This window comes from Enhydra lutris, unplaced genomic scaffold (genome assembly GCF_002288905.1).
Source record: "Enhydra lutris kenyoni isolate GAN:26980312 unplaced genomic scaffold, ASM228890v2 scaffoldscaffold2, whole genome shotgun sequence".
NCBI lineage: Eukaryota > Metazoa > Chordata > Mammalia > Carnivora > Mustelidae > Enhydra > Enhydra lutris.
In genome coordinates, this window is record NW_019154086.1 from 38,312,127 (window position 1) to 38,328,217 (window position 16,091).

General features: G+C 34.6%; 1 protein-coding gene across 3 annotated transcripts in view; it reads right to left on the minus strand.

Moving 5' to 3' along the window:
• Positions 1-895: 895 nt before the first annotated feature.
• Positions 896-16,091, minus strand: part of LOC111151415 (eukaryotic translation initiation factor 2A) — a 33,819-nt gene continuing 18,623 nt past the window's right edge. For 2 of the 3 annotated variants that reach the window (XM_022509410.1, XM_022509417.1), the window contains 8 exons: positions 15,761-15,834; positions 15,479-15,623; positions 15,189-15,305; positions 12,166-12,737; positions 8,714-8,827; positions 2,890-3,018; positions 2,044-2,109; positions 896-1,447 (listed from right to left, as the gene is read on the minus strand). In XM_022509410.1, coding sequence (XP_022365118.1) covers positions 1,382-1,447; positions 2,044-2,109; positions 2,890-3,018; positions 8,714-8,827; positions 12,166-12,737; positions 15,189-15,305; positions 15,479-15,623; positions 15,761-15,834 — 1,283 coding nt within the window. In that variant the 3' untranslated portion in view covers positions 896-1,381. The remainder of the gene's footprint in view (positions 1,448-2,043; positions 2,110-2,889; positions 3,019-8,713; positions 8,828-12,165; positions 12,738-15,188; positions 15,306-15,478; positions 15,624-15,760; positions 15,835-16,091) is intronic. The other variant, XM_022509426.1, reaches the window with a different exon arrangement.

Below are 16,091 nucleotides of genomic sequence, written 5' to 3' on the forward strand. Positions count from 1 at the left end.
CCTTGCAGTATGTAGTCACTTTTCCATTTGCACAGTTGCAGCTATTTTCTTAGATCTTTGGTTGTGTTCACAAATATTCAGAATGATTTGATAGCTATGTAGCTGAATTCCTGGGACCAGACAAAAACTAAGTCTCCTATTCCTCCGCCATCTTGGACTATCCCTCCCTGTCAAAATACCACTCAAAATTGTAATGAATTACATTTACATCCTTGCCCTGTGGGGCAAGGATGAATAATGAATTCATCCTTGCAATGAATTGTAATGAATTACTGATAAATCTTAGTAGAAACTCTGGGATATCAGTAAACTCAGTCGTTTATTCTTATCTCTCAAGATGTTTCTGTATTCTTTTACCTATCAGTTTAAAGATTACCTCTGGAAAATGAAAATCTGTATTAAGGCAAATGAAATAAAAGCAGTTTCAAATGTTAGGGTTCCTGGTTGACTCAGTCAGGAGAGTGTGTGACTCTTGACCTCAAGGTCATGATTTCAAACCCCAAGCTGGGTGTACAGATTAGTTAAATTAATCAAACTTTTAAAAAAGTGACTTCAAATGTAAACCTGATAAAAAAAAAAATTAGTTGTAATAGACACTAAAACTATATATAAATTCATTTTCATAGGTAAGTGTCTTGAATTATCATTACATCTTTTTTTCACCATATGAATAAACAATCAAAATAATCAAGACTTGACTACAGCAAAATAATCATAGTTCATGTTTCAAAAATATTTACTTCATCCTTGAATCACCAGATCTATTATCTGAAATATCAAAATAAAATGTTTTACTATTTTCTATTTTTAAAGTCTATATTTACTTTAGAACTAAGCACAAAAACTATTTAAAATACTACAAATAATATAATCAATTTAAAATGTTTAGCACAATCAGATTTTTAAGGCTTTAATTTAAAATTTGGACAATATAATAATTCTTTAGGATTAAAAAAAGCCATTTTATACATTCAAAGGAAAAATTTCCAAATTTGTTATTAATTAATAAAGGACTTGTTAACTTAGGAACTTATAACAAAGCCAACGATGATTAAATTTAAATGTTTTTATTCACATGTATGGTAAATACTGTCCCCTAATAAAAAAACAATGACATTGTCTTTCAATCTGTCAAACTTATTAAAAAATTCATGTGTTTCTTTTCTGTATCATGTGTTGACATGATAAAGGATGCAGGTTGTAAAAATCAATTTAACAGACATTATTAAATAATTTCAAACATATGCAGAATCTTGGATAAATGGTTAAAATTATAGATGAACATTAAATGTGGGCACATGGATATTTCATGTCCACCAATGGGTTTAACAGAAAATGTGTTTGCACTGATTTCTGGTAATAACTTGCTTTCTGTGAATCTTTAAACGCCCAATTCCAAATCTTCCAGCTCCTGGATAAGGGCTTTCTCTTTTTGAATTTTCTCCAACTAGAAAAGTTCAAAACAACAAAGTTATTAAATAGGAAATGAAATAAAATAATTACTGGATATACAGCCAAAACAGCAAAGGAGAAAAAGTTTATAAAAAGAGTATTTCTGATACTTTAACAGATCTACTGGAAAATACAGATTTAAAAATACACGGAAACAAGCTCTAATTTTTTTCCTGGTATGAATCAAGGGGGCAAAGATGCTGTCTTATTGCAACATTGAGGGTCCAAGAAATTTTCCATTCTACACTTGGGCTTCCCTCAGAAGGAAAGAAAAGAGCAAACAGGGCAGTATAACCTGAGATATAGGAAGAAAGAGAATCTTATGTTTATCTATTTTAATAAATTGCCTTTATTTTTGATAGCAATGGCCTTAATATGCCTCTTGGGAATAGTGATTCTCTCATTCACCATGACCTACATCCTATCTTCCCCTATCCTCTTCTAAATGTAAAAACATTTTACCAAATATATGGCATATGTTTTCAAAATAAGTTTTTCAATTATAAGCTCTCCCACTTGATTAAATAATTGTTTATAATAAAAAGAAGAGTGGTAGTAATTACAAGCATAAATGAAACATGTAAAAATGACCTGATTTTTTTCTAGCTGTTTCCCAGCTGCTGCTTGTTCTTTCAGTTGTTCGATTGCTTTCAGTTTCTGTGAAAATCAAATATATTACGAGTCAAGAGGAAGGAAGAACAAGTAATTTCAGAATGCAAATTTTCTTAGTAACAACGCAATCACATGGATGGGAAAAATGAGTAAGAAGAATCAATTATCTTACCTTTGGATCAAGGATAGTCTGTTAAAATACTAAGGCAAAATTTTTTGTTTTTTAACTTATATGTAAAATTGAATATATTAAGAACATGGGATTTGGCAAAAAAATTTTCAAGCTCTCAAGTAATTATTATATTATATATGTACATGTATAAGTATGTAAATATATCACCAACTTTACCACTTCTTCCAGCACTTCATTGTACCCAGACAATGTGTTTGGCTTTAAGAGATATTTTGTAATGCAGCCTGGGAAGGCTCTAGAAACCTGGTTTTACCCCAGGGCCATCATCACAAACTGGCTGCAATAAGACAAATTAATAAACTTCTTTTTGTCTCTGTTTCTTCATCTTCAAAACTGGGATAAACATCTGTTCCTACCTATCTCACAAATGTCTAATGAAATACTAAGTATAAAAGTGTTCAGCGTAATTCTGTACAAATGTACATTTCTTATTACTCCAAGAATCAATAATAAAAACTAATAATAGCTATCAGACATTTGTGACTAGAACTAAAATCAGTTCCCAAATTATAGAATTTCATAGAGAGAAAGCAATAATCAGAACTGCTACAAACTTCTTAGATGCCTCTCTTTATATATTTCTCATGGATTTCTTTCAATAAATACATCTGGTTTTTACTTAAGTGTCTCACCTTCTTTAGGTTCTTGATTTTTTTATCTATTTCAGGGTCTCCAGAGGTTGACTGTGAGACAGTATTTCGTGGTGTGCTCTGTGGGGCAGGAGTAGTTGCCAAATCTGGACTCTTCTCATTTCTTGCTTCCTGCAGGAAACATTTTTAAAAATTCAATTTTCTAAAACAAAAACATTAAAGTACTTCAACCAACACAGTCTTGGTATATAAAATGCAGAAACCAAAATGTGATTTTATCTTTTATACTACATTTTATATAAATGATCTGAGTTGAAAGTCTCATGAAGTAGCCACATTGTCCCATAACAGAAAGATATAATACAGCTTAAAAAAAAAAAAAAAGAAAATCACAGTATAAGGAGACACCCAAAAGGATTTTACCATGCAATCATCATAGGGAACACTTTCTTAGGTCTAAAATTTGGAGCTGAAGTAGCATAATAATAAAATACTAATAAATGATAAATTAATAAATAATAAAATAAAATAATTAAAATAAAATTAGAAAATAATCCTATATATAAAAAAAAATGAAATTATTTTAGCAGAAAAACACAGGTTTCTGTATCAGCCTACAAGCCTTCCAAACTTTTGGATATTTTGGGATGTGCCACTATATGAATGGTTTAGAAATGTGAGAGGGCCCTTCTAATTTAATGTGTTAGAAGTTTCACTTTGATGATGTCCTCCAAAAACTCTAGTGAGTATGTATGATCAAGTACATGTAATGGATAATGTTACTAGATAAGCCCTGCAGAGATTTATTTATAATCAGATCAGTTCAGCTCTGTGACAAATTCCTAAGGAAAACTCAAAGGGATATTGTTCTCAATGTAATCAGACCTCTGATTCTGAACCACTTTTATTTCCCCTCAGGTGCCATATACTTGTTTTCTGGCCTTTGTGTGTGCTAGAACAACTTCAGGTTGCCTGGCTGACTCTACTTATCGTATAGGCCTTTTGAAAAATTCTCTCCCAACCCAGAAGACTGGATTAGTTGCACAACACGTGCTATGTATTCCTACTGTAACAGTATATTATACTATCTCCCATTAGATTGTACCAGAGGTTTCTTTGTTCACTGTTCTGTTTGTGCCCCCAGCATAAGACCTGCTTTATGGCACATGCTAAATAAATGAAGTAGTCAAAGAACTACTCTGCTTTTGTAATTATGACAAGACATACATTTTTACAAGAGGGGGGTAAAAGGTTATTTAAGGCTTTATTAACCCCAAGACAGAACTTCTATTTCTTCCTTATAGAGTTCCCAGTGGAATACATAAAGCCCCAAGGCCACAACTCTTACTCAGAGTTCTGGGTAAAATGCTCTGAATACCAAAGCATCCTAGGGGGACATGAAACGTGGTATCACTCGTATCTAGAAATATTTGCCTGAGAGTTTTTGGAGAGCATAGAACTGGAGTCACTTTTTCTTTTTAAAGCATGTTAGTTGTACTTTTTGTACATTCCAGTTCAACAAATATTAACTTCTAACCTTCCATGTGAAAACGCATTACTAAGCAAGTACTTTAATAAATAGAAAGAAACTGTTTAGATTCTACTCCTAAGAAGCCTATTGATTCTAATAATATGCATATTATTAGAATAATAATATGTTTTCATAATAGAAAACTACAGAAGAGTGAGTAAAAGGGGAAGAGAGATACTGCACCTATCAAAATTCACTTCTGGGGCACCTGGATGGCTCAGATAGTTAAGCACCTGCCTTCGGCTCAGGTCATGATTCCGGGGTCCTGGGATTGATTCCCGCATCAGACTCTCTGCTCAGTGAGAGCCTGCTTCTCCCTCTGTCTCTCTCTCTCTGTCCCTCATGAATAAATAAATTAAAATCTTGAAAAAAAAATCATTTCTGATATCAAGTAAGTATTTTTAAAATTTAGTTTGAAAAGAGCTGAGAAAAATTTTCTTCTAGGAAAGAAGACTAATGTCAATACATGTGAAAAACTACCAAGCAAAATATGAAATTTAACTTTCTACCATATTTTTGAAAACCAAGAATAAGTTAAAATGTCTGCATTATTATACTTCTGGTCATTCTCTAAAAACAATGCATATATGGTAAGATTAGATTCTTAGGTTCAATTCCTTTTGGTAGAGTTCATAAGCTTATAAAGTCATCACTAGTTTATAAAAGCACTTGGTTAGATTATATGTCCCTAACTCCTTTATCTTTGATTACTTAACTCAAGAGTCAGGGCTGAGAAAGTGGCTATTGTCATGGACCATTTACCTTTGTTCTATCACACGAAGTTAACTAACTCCAACCATCCATTTCAATAGACATTTTCCCGAAGATGACATACAGATGGCCAACAAACACATGAAAAGATGCTCAACATCACTCATCATCAGGAAAACACAAATCAAAACCGCAATGAGATATCGCCTCACACCTGTCAGAATGGCTAAAATCAACAACACAAGAAAGAACAGGTGTTGGCGAAGATGTGGAGAAAGGGCAATACTAGCGCTGACGGTAGGAATGCAAACTAGTGCAGCCACTCTGGAAAACAGTATGGAGTTTCCTCAAAAAGTTAAAAATAGAGCTACCCTAAGATCCAGTAATCACACTACTAGGTATTTACCCAAGGAATACAAAAATACCAATTCAACGGGATACATACACCCCGATGCTTATAGCAGCATTATCTACAAGAGCCAAATTATGCAAATAGCCCGTGTCCGTCAACTGATGAATGGATAAAGATGATGTGGTATATATATACAATGGAATTATGAGCCATAAAAAAGAATGAATCTTGCCATTTGCAATGACACAGATGGAGCTAGAGAATATCACACTAAGTGAGGTAAGTCAGAGACAAACACCATACAATTTCACTCAGATGTGGAATTTAAGAAACCAAACAAACAAGCAAAGGGAAAAGAGAGAGAGAAAGTGACAAACCAAGAAACAGACTCTGAACTATAGAGAACAAACTGCTGGTTACCAGAGGGGAGGTGGGGTAGATGGGTTAAATAGGTGATGGGGGTTAAGGAGGGCACTTGTTGTGATGAGCACTGGGTGATGTATAGAAGTGCTGAATCACTGTATTGTACACCTGAAACATTATACTGTGTGTTAACTAACGGGAATTTAAATAAAAATTTAAAGAAAATCTTCTAAAATAAGTAAATAATCTTTTTTTTCTTTTTTTCTTATTTATTTATTTATTTGACAGGCAGAGACCACAAGTAGGCAGAGAGAGGTGGACGCAGGCTCCCTGCTGAGCAGAGAGCCTGATGCGGGGCTCGATCCCAGGACCCTAGGATCATGACCTGAGGCGAAGGCAGAGGCTTTAACCCACTGAGCCAACCAGGTGCCCCATAAATAAATAATCTTATAATAAGGAGGAAGAAACACCATTTACAAAAACAAGATTCTTAAGCTGAGTGGGCTTCAGAAAGCCCTTCCATCTCAACGAGAAGGAATCTTATACTGCCACTATGGGCAGATTGGAGGTTCCTCAGAAAACTAAAAACAGAGCTACTATATGACCCCGTAATCCCACTTCTGGAGATATACCAAAGGAAACAAAACCATTATCTCAAAGCGATACCTATACTGTGTTCACTGCAGCATTATTCACAATAGCCAAGGTGGAAATAACCTAAAGTGTCCATCGATGGATGAATGATAAAGAAAATATGGAATATACCATATAAAATGGACTATTATTCAGGGGCGCCTGGGTGGCTCAGTTGGTTAAGTGTCTCCCTTCAGCTCAGGTTACGATCCTGGGGTCCTGGGATTGAGGTTCACTTTGGGCTCCTTGCTCACTGGGGAGTCTGCTTCTCTCTCTCCCTCTGCTGCTCGCCCTGCTTGTGTTCTCTTAAGTGCATACTCCCAATCTCTCTCAAATAAATAAATAAATATTTGAAGGAAAAAAAAGGAAATCCTCCCATTTGCAATAATATGAATGAACATGGTGGGATTATGCTAAGTGAAATAAGCCAGACTGTGAAAGAAAATACTGCATGGTATCACTTATATGTGGAATCTATTAAAAATAAAGTAAAACTCTTAGAAACAGAGTAGAATGGTGGTTGCCAGAGGCTATGGAGTGGGGGGGATGGGGACAGACTGGTAAAAGGATACAAACTTCCAATTACAAGATGAATAAAGTCTGAGGATCTAATATATAACATGGTGACCACAGCTGATAATACTGTATCGTATAACTGAAGTTTGCTAAAGAGTAGAACTTCAGTGTCCTCACCTCTCAAAAAGCAAATATATAAAGTGATGGATGTGTTAATAAACTCAATTGTGGGCATCTTTTCACAATGTTTGCCTATAACAGCTTATCACATTGTACACTTAAAAATTTTGTCAATTATTCCTGAAAATATTGGCTAGGGAAAAAAAAAAAAGAACTCTAATCTACCAGTACTTAAAAGGATACTACTAATTTGTAATATTCAGGGCCAGTAAGAGATTTCTACTCACACTGATGAAAGGACAATTCCTGCTTTTATACAAGTCAAATACATGGAATAGATCATTATGCTTAGAATGACCTAAACCTGACCTATTTAAAGATTATCTCTGGAGATGAAATATATCAACTACAAAAGAGCACACTGATTTTTTTTTAAAGCTCAGATTTTGGCAGACTGGTTGCATAATACAATTCTATGACTTAAAATAGTAATTCCCTACCAAAACATAAGCAACCTAGATATGTCAAAATTCCAGCATTACCAGCAAGACTGCATTATCTGAATCTTAAAAATGTGATCACGATGACTTCACTAACCAGATACTCCTAGCCTGGCTGATAGCAGTATCACCGTAAGCCATATACAATCATTATTTATCAATTATTACACTGGTGTGGTTTTTTTAAACTATAAAATCATATAGAAAAGGGGTGCCTGGGTGGTTCAGTCATTAAGCATCTGCCTTCAGCTCAGGTCATGATCCCAGAGTTTTGGGATGGAGCCCCGCATTGGGCTCTCTGCTCGGTAGGGAGCCTGCTTCTCCCACTCCCACTCCCCCACTTGTGTTCCCTCTCTCACTGTGTCTCTCTCTGTCAAATAAATAAATAAAAATCTTAAAAAATAAAATAAAACCACATAAAATTATTTTAGAACAATTCCATTGTTGTGGGTACTTCTGTTGTTTAGACTCCCAGTTGAACAATTTCCTACAGTAATGTAATACTGAGTAACAAAATGGCTTTATGGTCATGTAATTTCTGATCTCTCTTAACAAACACATGCTTTCAGAGAGCAAACCATACCACTTCACACTCCAACAGAAGGGTCTATAACAAGTAACATACTACATAATCCCATTAAGGTTTCAGGTTTTAAGACCCGATCCAATTTCCTCACTGCCTCATTATATAAACAGAACTACCCAGAAAATCATAGGCAAATACAAAAGAAAGACATTCTGGCTATTTAGGTCTAACTTCAACTACATTTTATAACACAGTAGTCAAGGCTTAGGGTGCCTGGGTGGTTCAGTTGGCTAAGCGGCCGGCTTCTGAACTGGGCTCTGATCATGATCTCAGGATCCTGGGATCAAGCTCCTCGCTGTCCAGCTCCATGCTCAGCAGGGGAGTCTGCTTGAGGATTCTCTCTCTCCCTTTTCCTCTGCCCCTGTCCCTGCTCATGTGCATGTGCACATGCTTGCTTTCAAATAAATAAATCTTAAAAGAAAAAAAAAAAACACACACACCAAAAAACCCACAATAGTCAAGTCTTTAGGACTATAATCTTTAAACTTTGAGGCTTAAATTAAGCTAATTTAACTGGTTTTATTTTGTTTCAAAAAGATTAGTGTCCCAAATACCTGTTTTGCAGCTTTCTTAGCCTCATGCTTCCTTTGATTTTTAAGGGCTGTTTTTGATAATGGCTTATCATTTCCTGCTTGTGGTTTCATATTCTGAGGTGGTTCCTCCTCATGCTGTGGAAAATGTAAAATAAACAACTGTGAAATGGAATCCATGTTTTTAAAAACATGTATCACAAAGTATACAATTTTGTTACTGTGGGATAAATGTATTTTATTAAATTTATTTTAAGATCACTGGCAAAGGATATTTTAAAACTCAGTAGTAGGCACATTCCAACTATCAGGATGGATTTAATGAGGATCTTATTATTAGTGGATATATGATGTCTTTCAGTTATACAAGTGCTGGCAAAACACAGTATAGTTTTGTTAAAACAATGGAACTTTTTCTTAGTACTACTACTGACACATGCTTCATAGGAAATCAGATACTAACAACAGCTTCTTCCAGGCTCTTTTTGGATCTGACTACTGCCAACTAAAACCCAGTTACCTCATTTGCTTTCTTTACACAAAGAATTACTTGCTAGGTCTTTACATGCAAAATCAGAGATTAGAAGATTAAAAATAAAAGCAAATTAAAAACTAAAACAGATCAGAAGGGAAAAAAAAAAACCAAACAGCAAGTGGTAACTATATTTGTAAATCCAGGATTAACATAATGAAGAAGCTCACAAAAAACTAAATAACTGGTCAGACTATAATAATAAAAAGAGAAAATCATTTCCATCAGGAGATACTTATATAACCATCCATCAACTATATTCCACAACAGAAAGGATCACTTAAGGATAGGATCAAGGAGGAGCTAGCATAGAACATGGTGACTATGGTTAACAACACTGTATCATATAACTGAAATTGCTGAAATTTGCTGAGAACTCAAATGTTCTCACCACAATAAATAAATAATAATGAGGTGATAGATTCATTAATTAACTATATCTCACAATATATACATATATCAAATCACCATGATGTACACTTAGATATCTTATCATTCTACATGTCAGTTATATTTCAATAAAAAATATATATACACAGGTTTAAGTCATCTCCACAGTTGCTTGAGGCCACGTGGAGCATGCGTGGTCGCACCACAGCTTATCAGGCTCACGTTTACTTATTGATTTCCCTCCAAAGTGCTGTTATCTCAGTGTTAACTGTCTCTTAGACTCTTATCATACTCAGCACATGTAAAGAACCAGATCTCCATGAAGTTTCCTAAGTACTAGATTTCAGACCCCTGTGGTACTTGTAAGTGCTATAAGGAGATGGGCAGGGCTCAAACACTGAAGGTACAGAAGGAAGAAATGAGAAACCATACTGTGACTTTATCTTAGCTGCATCAACTATTTCAGGTCATCAAAGTTCTCGGTGTGTACATGCTCTACCTGAAGTAACTAGTATTTGTAGAACAGACAATTTGATGGCAAGTCTCTTTCACTTCTTTGTTATCCACACTGCATATAATATTAGTTAAGACATAGCAGTATTTGCTGAACATGTGTTTTATACATCAAAATTCTTTCCACAGTGGGCTCTCCTACAGTACCTTGCTTTGGGTGAGAAGCTTCTAGTCATGAGAACATCAAAAAAAAATGATAAAGCAATTAAAAATGATGTAAGGAAGGACAAGTAATAAGGCTCTTCCACACCATGAACACTATGTAGTCACTGACAGACTTTCATTTCAGACACAGAAAATCCACATGGCTACTACGGATCATGAGTTTTTCTGGCCATAGTACTGTGCCCACCATAACTTCATCCCTGTTAATAAAATTTGTTTTTACATTTATGTCAATTATTACCAGACTGTTTTAATGAGTACACTATAAAAGAGAAGGTTTTTTGGAAAGCCAAGAAATACTTAAGTAGAATTCATTTGTGAATTTTTATTTATAAAAAAAGCTAGGAAGTTTTTTCTTGAGAGAAAATCCCATCTCTTTTTTGTCCCTTTTGCTATCTAACCCTCCTCCCTTGTGAAGTTATTTACAAGAATGTCTTTGTTTCTATTAATTTCTTGATTATTTTTTTTGCCACTTAGCTCATTTCTAGAATTTGATACAAACAAAAATTTCTCACTGGGCATGTAATTCCTTCAACTAAAATGATTTGATAGGATCACATAATCACCATGTCACATACAAAAACAAAAATTTAGTGGAAATCTTAAGTGTTACAACAATGCTGGTTTTTTAGAAGTTCTTACAAAGTTTTATCACTATTTTCAAAGTTTATCTTTCTCTTCCTCTCCCTATCAAAACAAATTAGTTTTATGAATCAGAGAATAAAAATACATATTGACTTAGAATTTATTCCTCTTGTGCAACCTTACAGATATTTAGAAGCCAGGATATGTTGAGGTTGTTTCTGTTTTTATCTTAGGCAAAGGAACATTTTAATAGAGAATAAAGACAAATCCAAAGACTACTGTACCTCTTTTTTATTCTAAATGCCAAGTATCATAAATGGGGCTTAATTTGTTCATATATTTTTATATGTTTTTAGTAAATAATACAACAAGAATGTTTCAAAAGGACACTTCAATGAAGTCAAGAAGTTACAGACTACTGCTAGGTTTTGTGGAGGATGGCTATTCTTTTGTTTTTGAGAGGGTTAGGAGTGGCACGGGGGGAGGCATAGGAGTATTTATCCTCTGAAAAAGTATCTACTTCCCTAACTGCCTCATAGTTAAGTGACTATATAGCCCTGTTTACTTGGTTCCAACTTACACCGATGGTATGGTCACCACTATAATACTAATAATATTATTGTTCATTCTTGCAGAAAACTTTATTAACATCATCCCAGAGACTCAGGTTATTAGTAAATGCTTCCCCTGAGCTCTGAGATGCTAACATTTTAAAGCATATCAGAACCTGACCAATGCTCTGGTCCTAAATTTATGATATAGATGGGAATGAACAGCCTAAGGAAAACAAATACGTTTTGTTTGACCAACAGTGTTTTAAAAATTGAGAAATTTTATGTAAGCATCCAGACTTGTTTTGTCTTGAAAAATCAGACGTTTTGGCAAACTGTGCCCAAATCTCCTATGGAAACAATCAGCTGCTACTGTGTAGCTGTGGTGGCCTTTAAAGAGGGCATGGTCTCTCCCTGACACCATTCTCCCCCAGTCACCAAAGCCTTACATTACCAGCCTCGCCTGACATTTGAGCCCATGATCTCTATAAAGCCAGTATGTTATACTCCCTTCTCTTTCCCACATACGTAAAACGTGAACTGCTTTCAACTGACTACTTTGTCAACTTGACAATGCTAGCTGTTCATGATCTTCAGCAGTAGGTCCTCCATGATTTCCACTCTAGGGTTTATATTCTAATCAGGTACTAAGTAACGCAAGAAAATGCATGAGAAAAAGGTCTCCAGAACTCCACACACTGAAAAATCTTTTCCCACCAAAGTAGTAAAACTTTGCTTACCAGTTTGGAATTGGTGACCGGCTTATTTCTTAAAGCTGGGGGTCTGTAAGCTGTTGCAACTTTAGGTTCTTCACTAGGTACATCACTTGGAACTGCTTGGTAAGTTATTGCTTTTACTGGAAATATTCCATCTAAAAACGGCTGCCAAGAAACCTGCCATAATTCTCCATTTGACGGGACATCATACTTGTGCAAGACAGAGCCAGTATAATGCCAAATCTTGTACCCATTATTAACACGTAACCTGGGAGCACACGTGGCTGTTAGGATATGCTCACCATCAGGGCACCAAGCAAAATAGGTAGAATCAGAGGCCACTGGTTTAGAAATAAGTTTGTAGTTTTTAACATCCCATACTTCCATTTGTCCCCTCAGATTTCCAAATCCAGCCAGTACTAATATATGTCCATGTGGGCTATAGTAGGCAGCATTACGGGGACCAGTTCCAAAGTCAAACACAGGATCACATTTCAAGTTGAAAATTGTTGCTTTGGCAGGCATAAAACCATAAACAGCACAAAACTCAGTAGAACTAGAATTCCAAACAACATCATAAATGGGGCCATTTTTTGCTAAAAAAAAAATATAAGACCCAAATTAGCAATAAATCATTACATGAATACAATATTTATTAGCCAAGTTATAACTGTATAATACTCATAAACATGTCAAACAGTAAAAAAAATCCAAAAATTTCAAGATATGTTACAATTAAAGTATTATATGATATACTACAGCAATTAATGCTTTATCTTAATTTCTTTTAAACATTTTGGCAATGTAGGCTCATAGAAATATACATTATTAGTCCTAATAAGCTAGTTTTCATTAGAAGAAGTAATATAGGGACATAGTAATAAAAATACAAATTATATAAAATGATATGCCACAAAATAATTCCCTCCACACAAAAGCAACCCGCTATTATATTCTTTGTATATGCTTTCAAAATATTTTTGTTGAAATTAAGCATCTCTCTTGAACACACATATACACTCACACTGAAGTTCTTTGCTGTTTCATTTAGTACTCTATCTTGGAGATTTTTCCATATGAGCACATTAAGATCTGCCTCACTCTTCCAGTGGTAGTGTATTCCTGTATACTCTCAACTGTGAGTGTATACAAACACATCTGCAGGAGTGAACCTGGCTGCTCAAAGGTATGTATATTTACTTGATAAAGCCAAAATGCCCCTCAGAGAAACTGTACCATTTTACACTATCGAAAGCATTTTTCTTTTAAAGATTATTAACTTTTTTTTTTTTTTTTTTTTGCAATCTCTAATCCCAGTGTGGGGTTTGAACTCTCAACCCAAGATCAAGAGTCACATGCTTTTCTGAGTGAGCCACCCAGGTGCCCCATGAGCAGTTCTTGAGTGTACAAATTTTCCCCTCAGTCTCCCTCACGTTGTGTAGTTTCATACTTTAATCTTTGCCAAGCTACTAAGAGAAAAACCTTTCTATTTCTTTTATTATAAACTAAGCACCTTTTAATATATTTATATATAATTTCGTTTGTTTCTGTGGATTGTTTTTTACTGTCCCATGCTTATTTTTCTCTCCAGTTATTGTTCTTTTACTGATTTACTTGATAGAATAACAAAATTCACCTTTCTCATATTCATCCCTTGTCTGTCTAAAAATTTTTCCCTAATTTTTTTTTGTCTTGCTTAATTTATGGGCTTTTCTTCCTCCCATGTAGAAATCTGTATTTTATATATTTGCTTTCCCTTATTCTTCTGCTATGTTAGAAAATCTTTTTTCACTTTCAAGATTAGAAGAGAAGGTTGGGGTGCCTGAGTGGCAGATCAATTAAGCATGAGACTTTAGCTCAGATCATGATCTCAAGGTCCTGTGAATGAGCCCTGTCTTGGGTTCCCTGCTTAGCTGGGTATTTGCTTGTCCTTCTCCCTCTGCCTCTCTACCTGCTCATGCTCACTCACTCTCTCTCTCAAATAAATTAAAGAAAAAAGATTAGAAAAAAAGAGAAAAAAATCAACTTTAGAACCAGTTTATCTAGTTAAAAAAAAAAAAGACAACAAACCTTGGCTTTTTAATTTTTAGGTTAATTTGGAGAGAAATGGCAACAAACCCTGGCTTTTTAATTTTTAGATTAATTTGGAGAGAAATGACATCTTCATAACACTTCTATTTTTTTTTTTTAAGATTTTATTTATTTATTTGACAGAGAGAGCAAGCACAAGCAGGGGGAGCGGGAGAGGGAGAAGCAGGCTCCTGGCTGAGTGGGGAGCGTGATGCTACTGAGCCACCCAGGTGCCCCTATGAAGCTCTTCTTAATAAAGGTCACATTTTGCCTCTTAGAAGTTTTGAAGTTTTTTTTCCCATTAGTCCTATGTATTTCTTGCCTTTTGTTAGTTTCTATGGGATCTTTCCTTTCATTATGTTTTTCAAGTGGCTGTTTATACTGTGACTTCATGTACATGCACAGATATGATTCTGTTTTCTTTCAAAACTGTATATTTATTCTTTTGATCAGTTACACTGGCTAGGTCTTCCACAATATTAAATTATAGTAGAATCCTTGATGACTTCAGAAGGAATACAAAGTTTTTTTTTATAAGGAAGTTTATTATAAGGAAGTACCTTACTTTTACATGTTCAATTCAAAATTAAAAGTCAAGGAGTTGCCAGAATTTTAGAACTGTAATATTCTCAGTAATTTAGCTCATCAAAACAAAAGATGAAATGGTAACATTCCTCAGTTCTGAAGACAGTGCTAAACTCACTAGACCAACTTACTGTCATAATAAATAAGTCCCTAGAGAATACTACAATGAAATTACCTCACTCGATAAGTTCCCCAGAACTAAATAAACTGGATTTTGTCAAAATAATCTATGTTTGGGGATGATTTTAGGTTTGTTAATTAAGAGAAATTTTACTTTAAAGGTTATTAAAATATTTGAGTTTTGTCATGTGATCAAGAATTTGCATTAGATCCTCTTTATGGCATAATGCTCTTTCTGTTGTTTTATCACAAAAAGACAAATGAATACTCACGCAATTGCACAACAGCACTTTCTCCATTCGCTGCAATGTAGTGCAGTGTTTGTTCCCCATAGTAGGACGCTCCTGTCTTGTCAACATCTGTACTAGCTATTACTAACACAGCAGTAGCTATAATAGTAAAAACTTAAGTTAGATTTAAAACACAAATTAACCTAATATTGATAAGAAAAAAATTCCAAAAAATGTAAGAGCACATTTTCATTAAATAAGCATCGCTATTCTTTTTTTCTAAACATACAGGAATATGTCAATATTTGATAAATGAAATATAATTATCATACCTTTTTTATTCCATAGCATTGTAACTTTATCAGCTTTAAAGAAACTTTTATTAGCTAAAGCTGCATGAGGTCCATCAAAATTAGGGTACTGATACAATCTAACAAATGAAGGTGCACCCTTACTTCCCGGAACATAGACAGCCACCTGAAATACACACATATAAATCATTACTTAGTTTTTTCAGGCATATAAACTAAGATGGACATGTTTTTACAGTCACTAAGAACCAGGAAAAGGTTTAATCTAGTTACATTCCACATGAACAAAAACAAAGAAATTACCTTATATGGTTGGGGTCCAGGCGATAACACAAAATCATTAATTTTTTGCAAATGCAATTTATTTGCAATTGTGTCTGAAAAAAAGCAAATAGTGTTAGATGGACAAGAGAAGCTAATAGGAACACGATCAATTCTGAATGCATTATAAAAGATTAATTTAACTACACATTGATACTATTCATTACAGTCTCATGTAGGTAAGGCGTACGGTGGAAAAAATGTGGAGTGGGAACAACACAGACCTAGATTTGAATTCCTACCCAGTCACTTACTAGCTGGGTGACCTTGGTGAGTAATGGGACTGCACATCTAACTCCCACTGATGATTTTA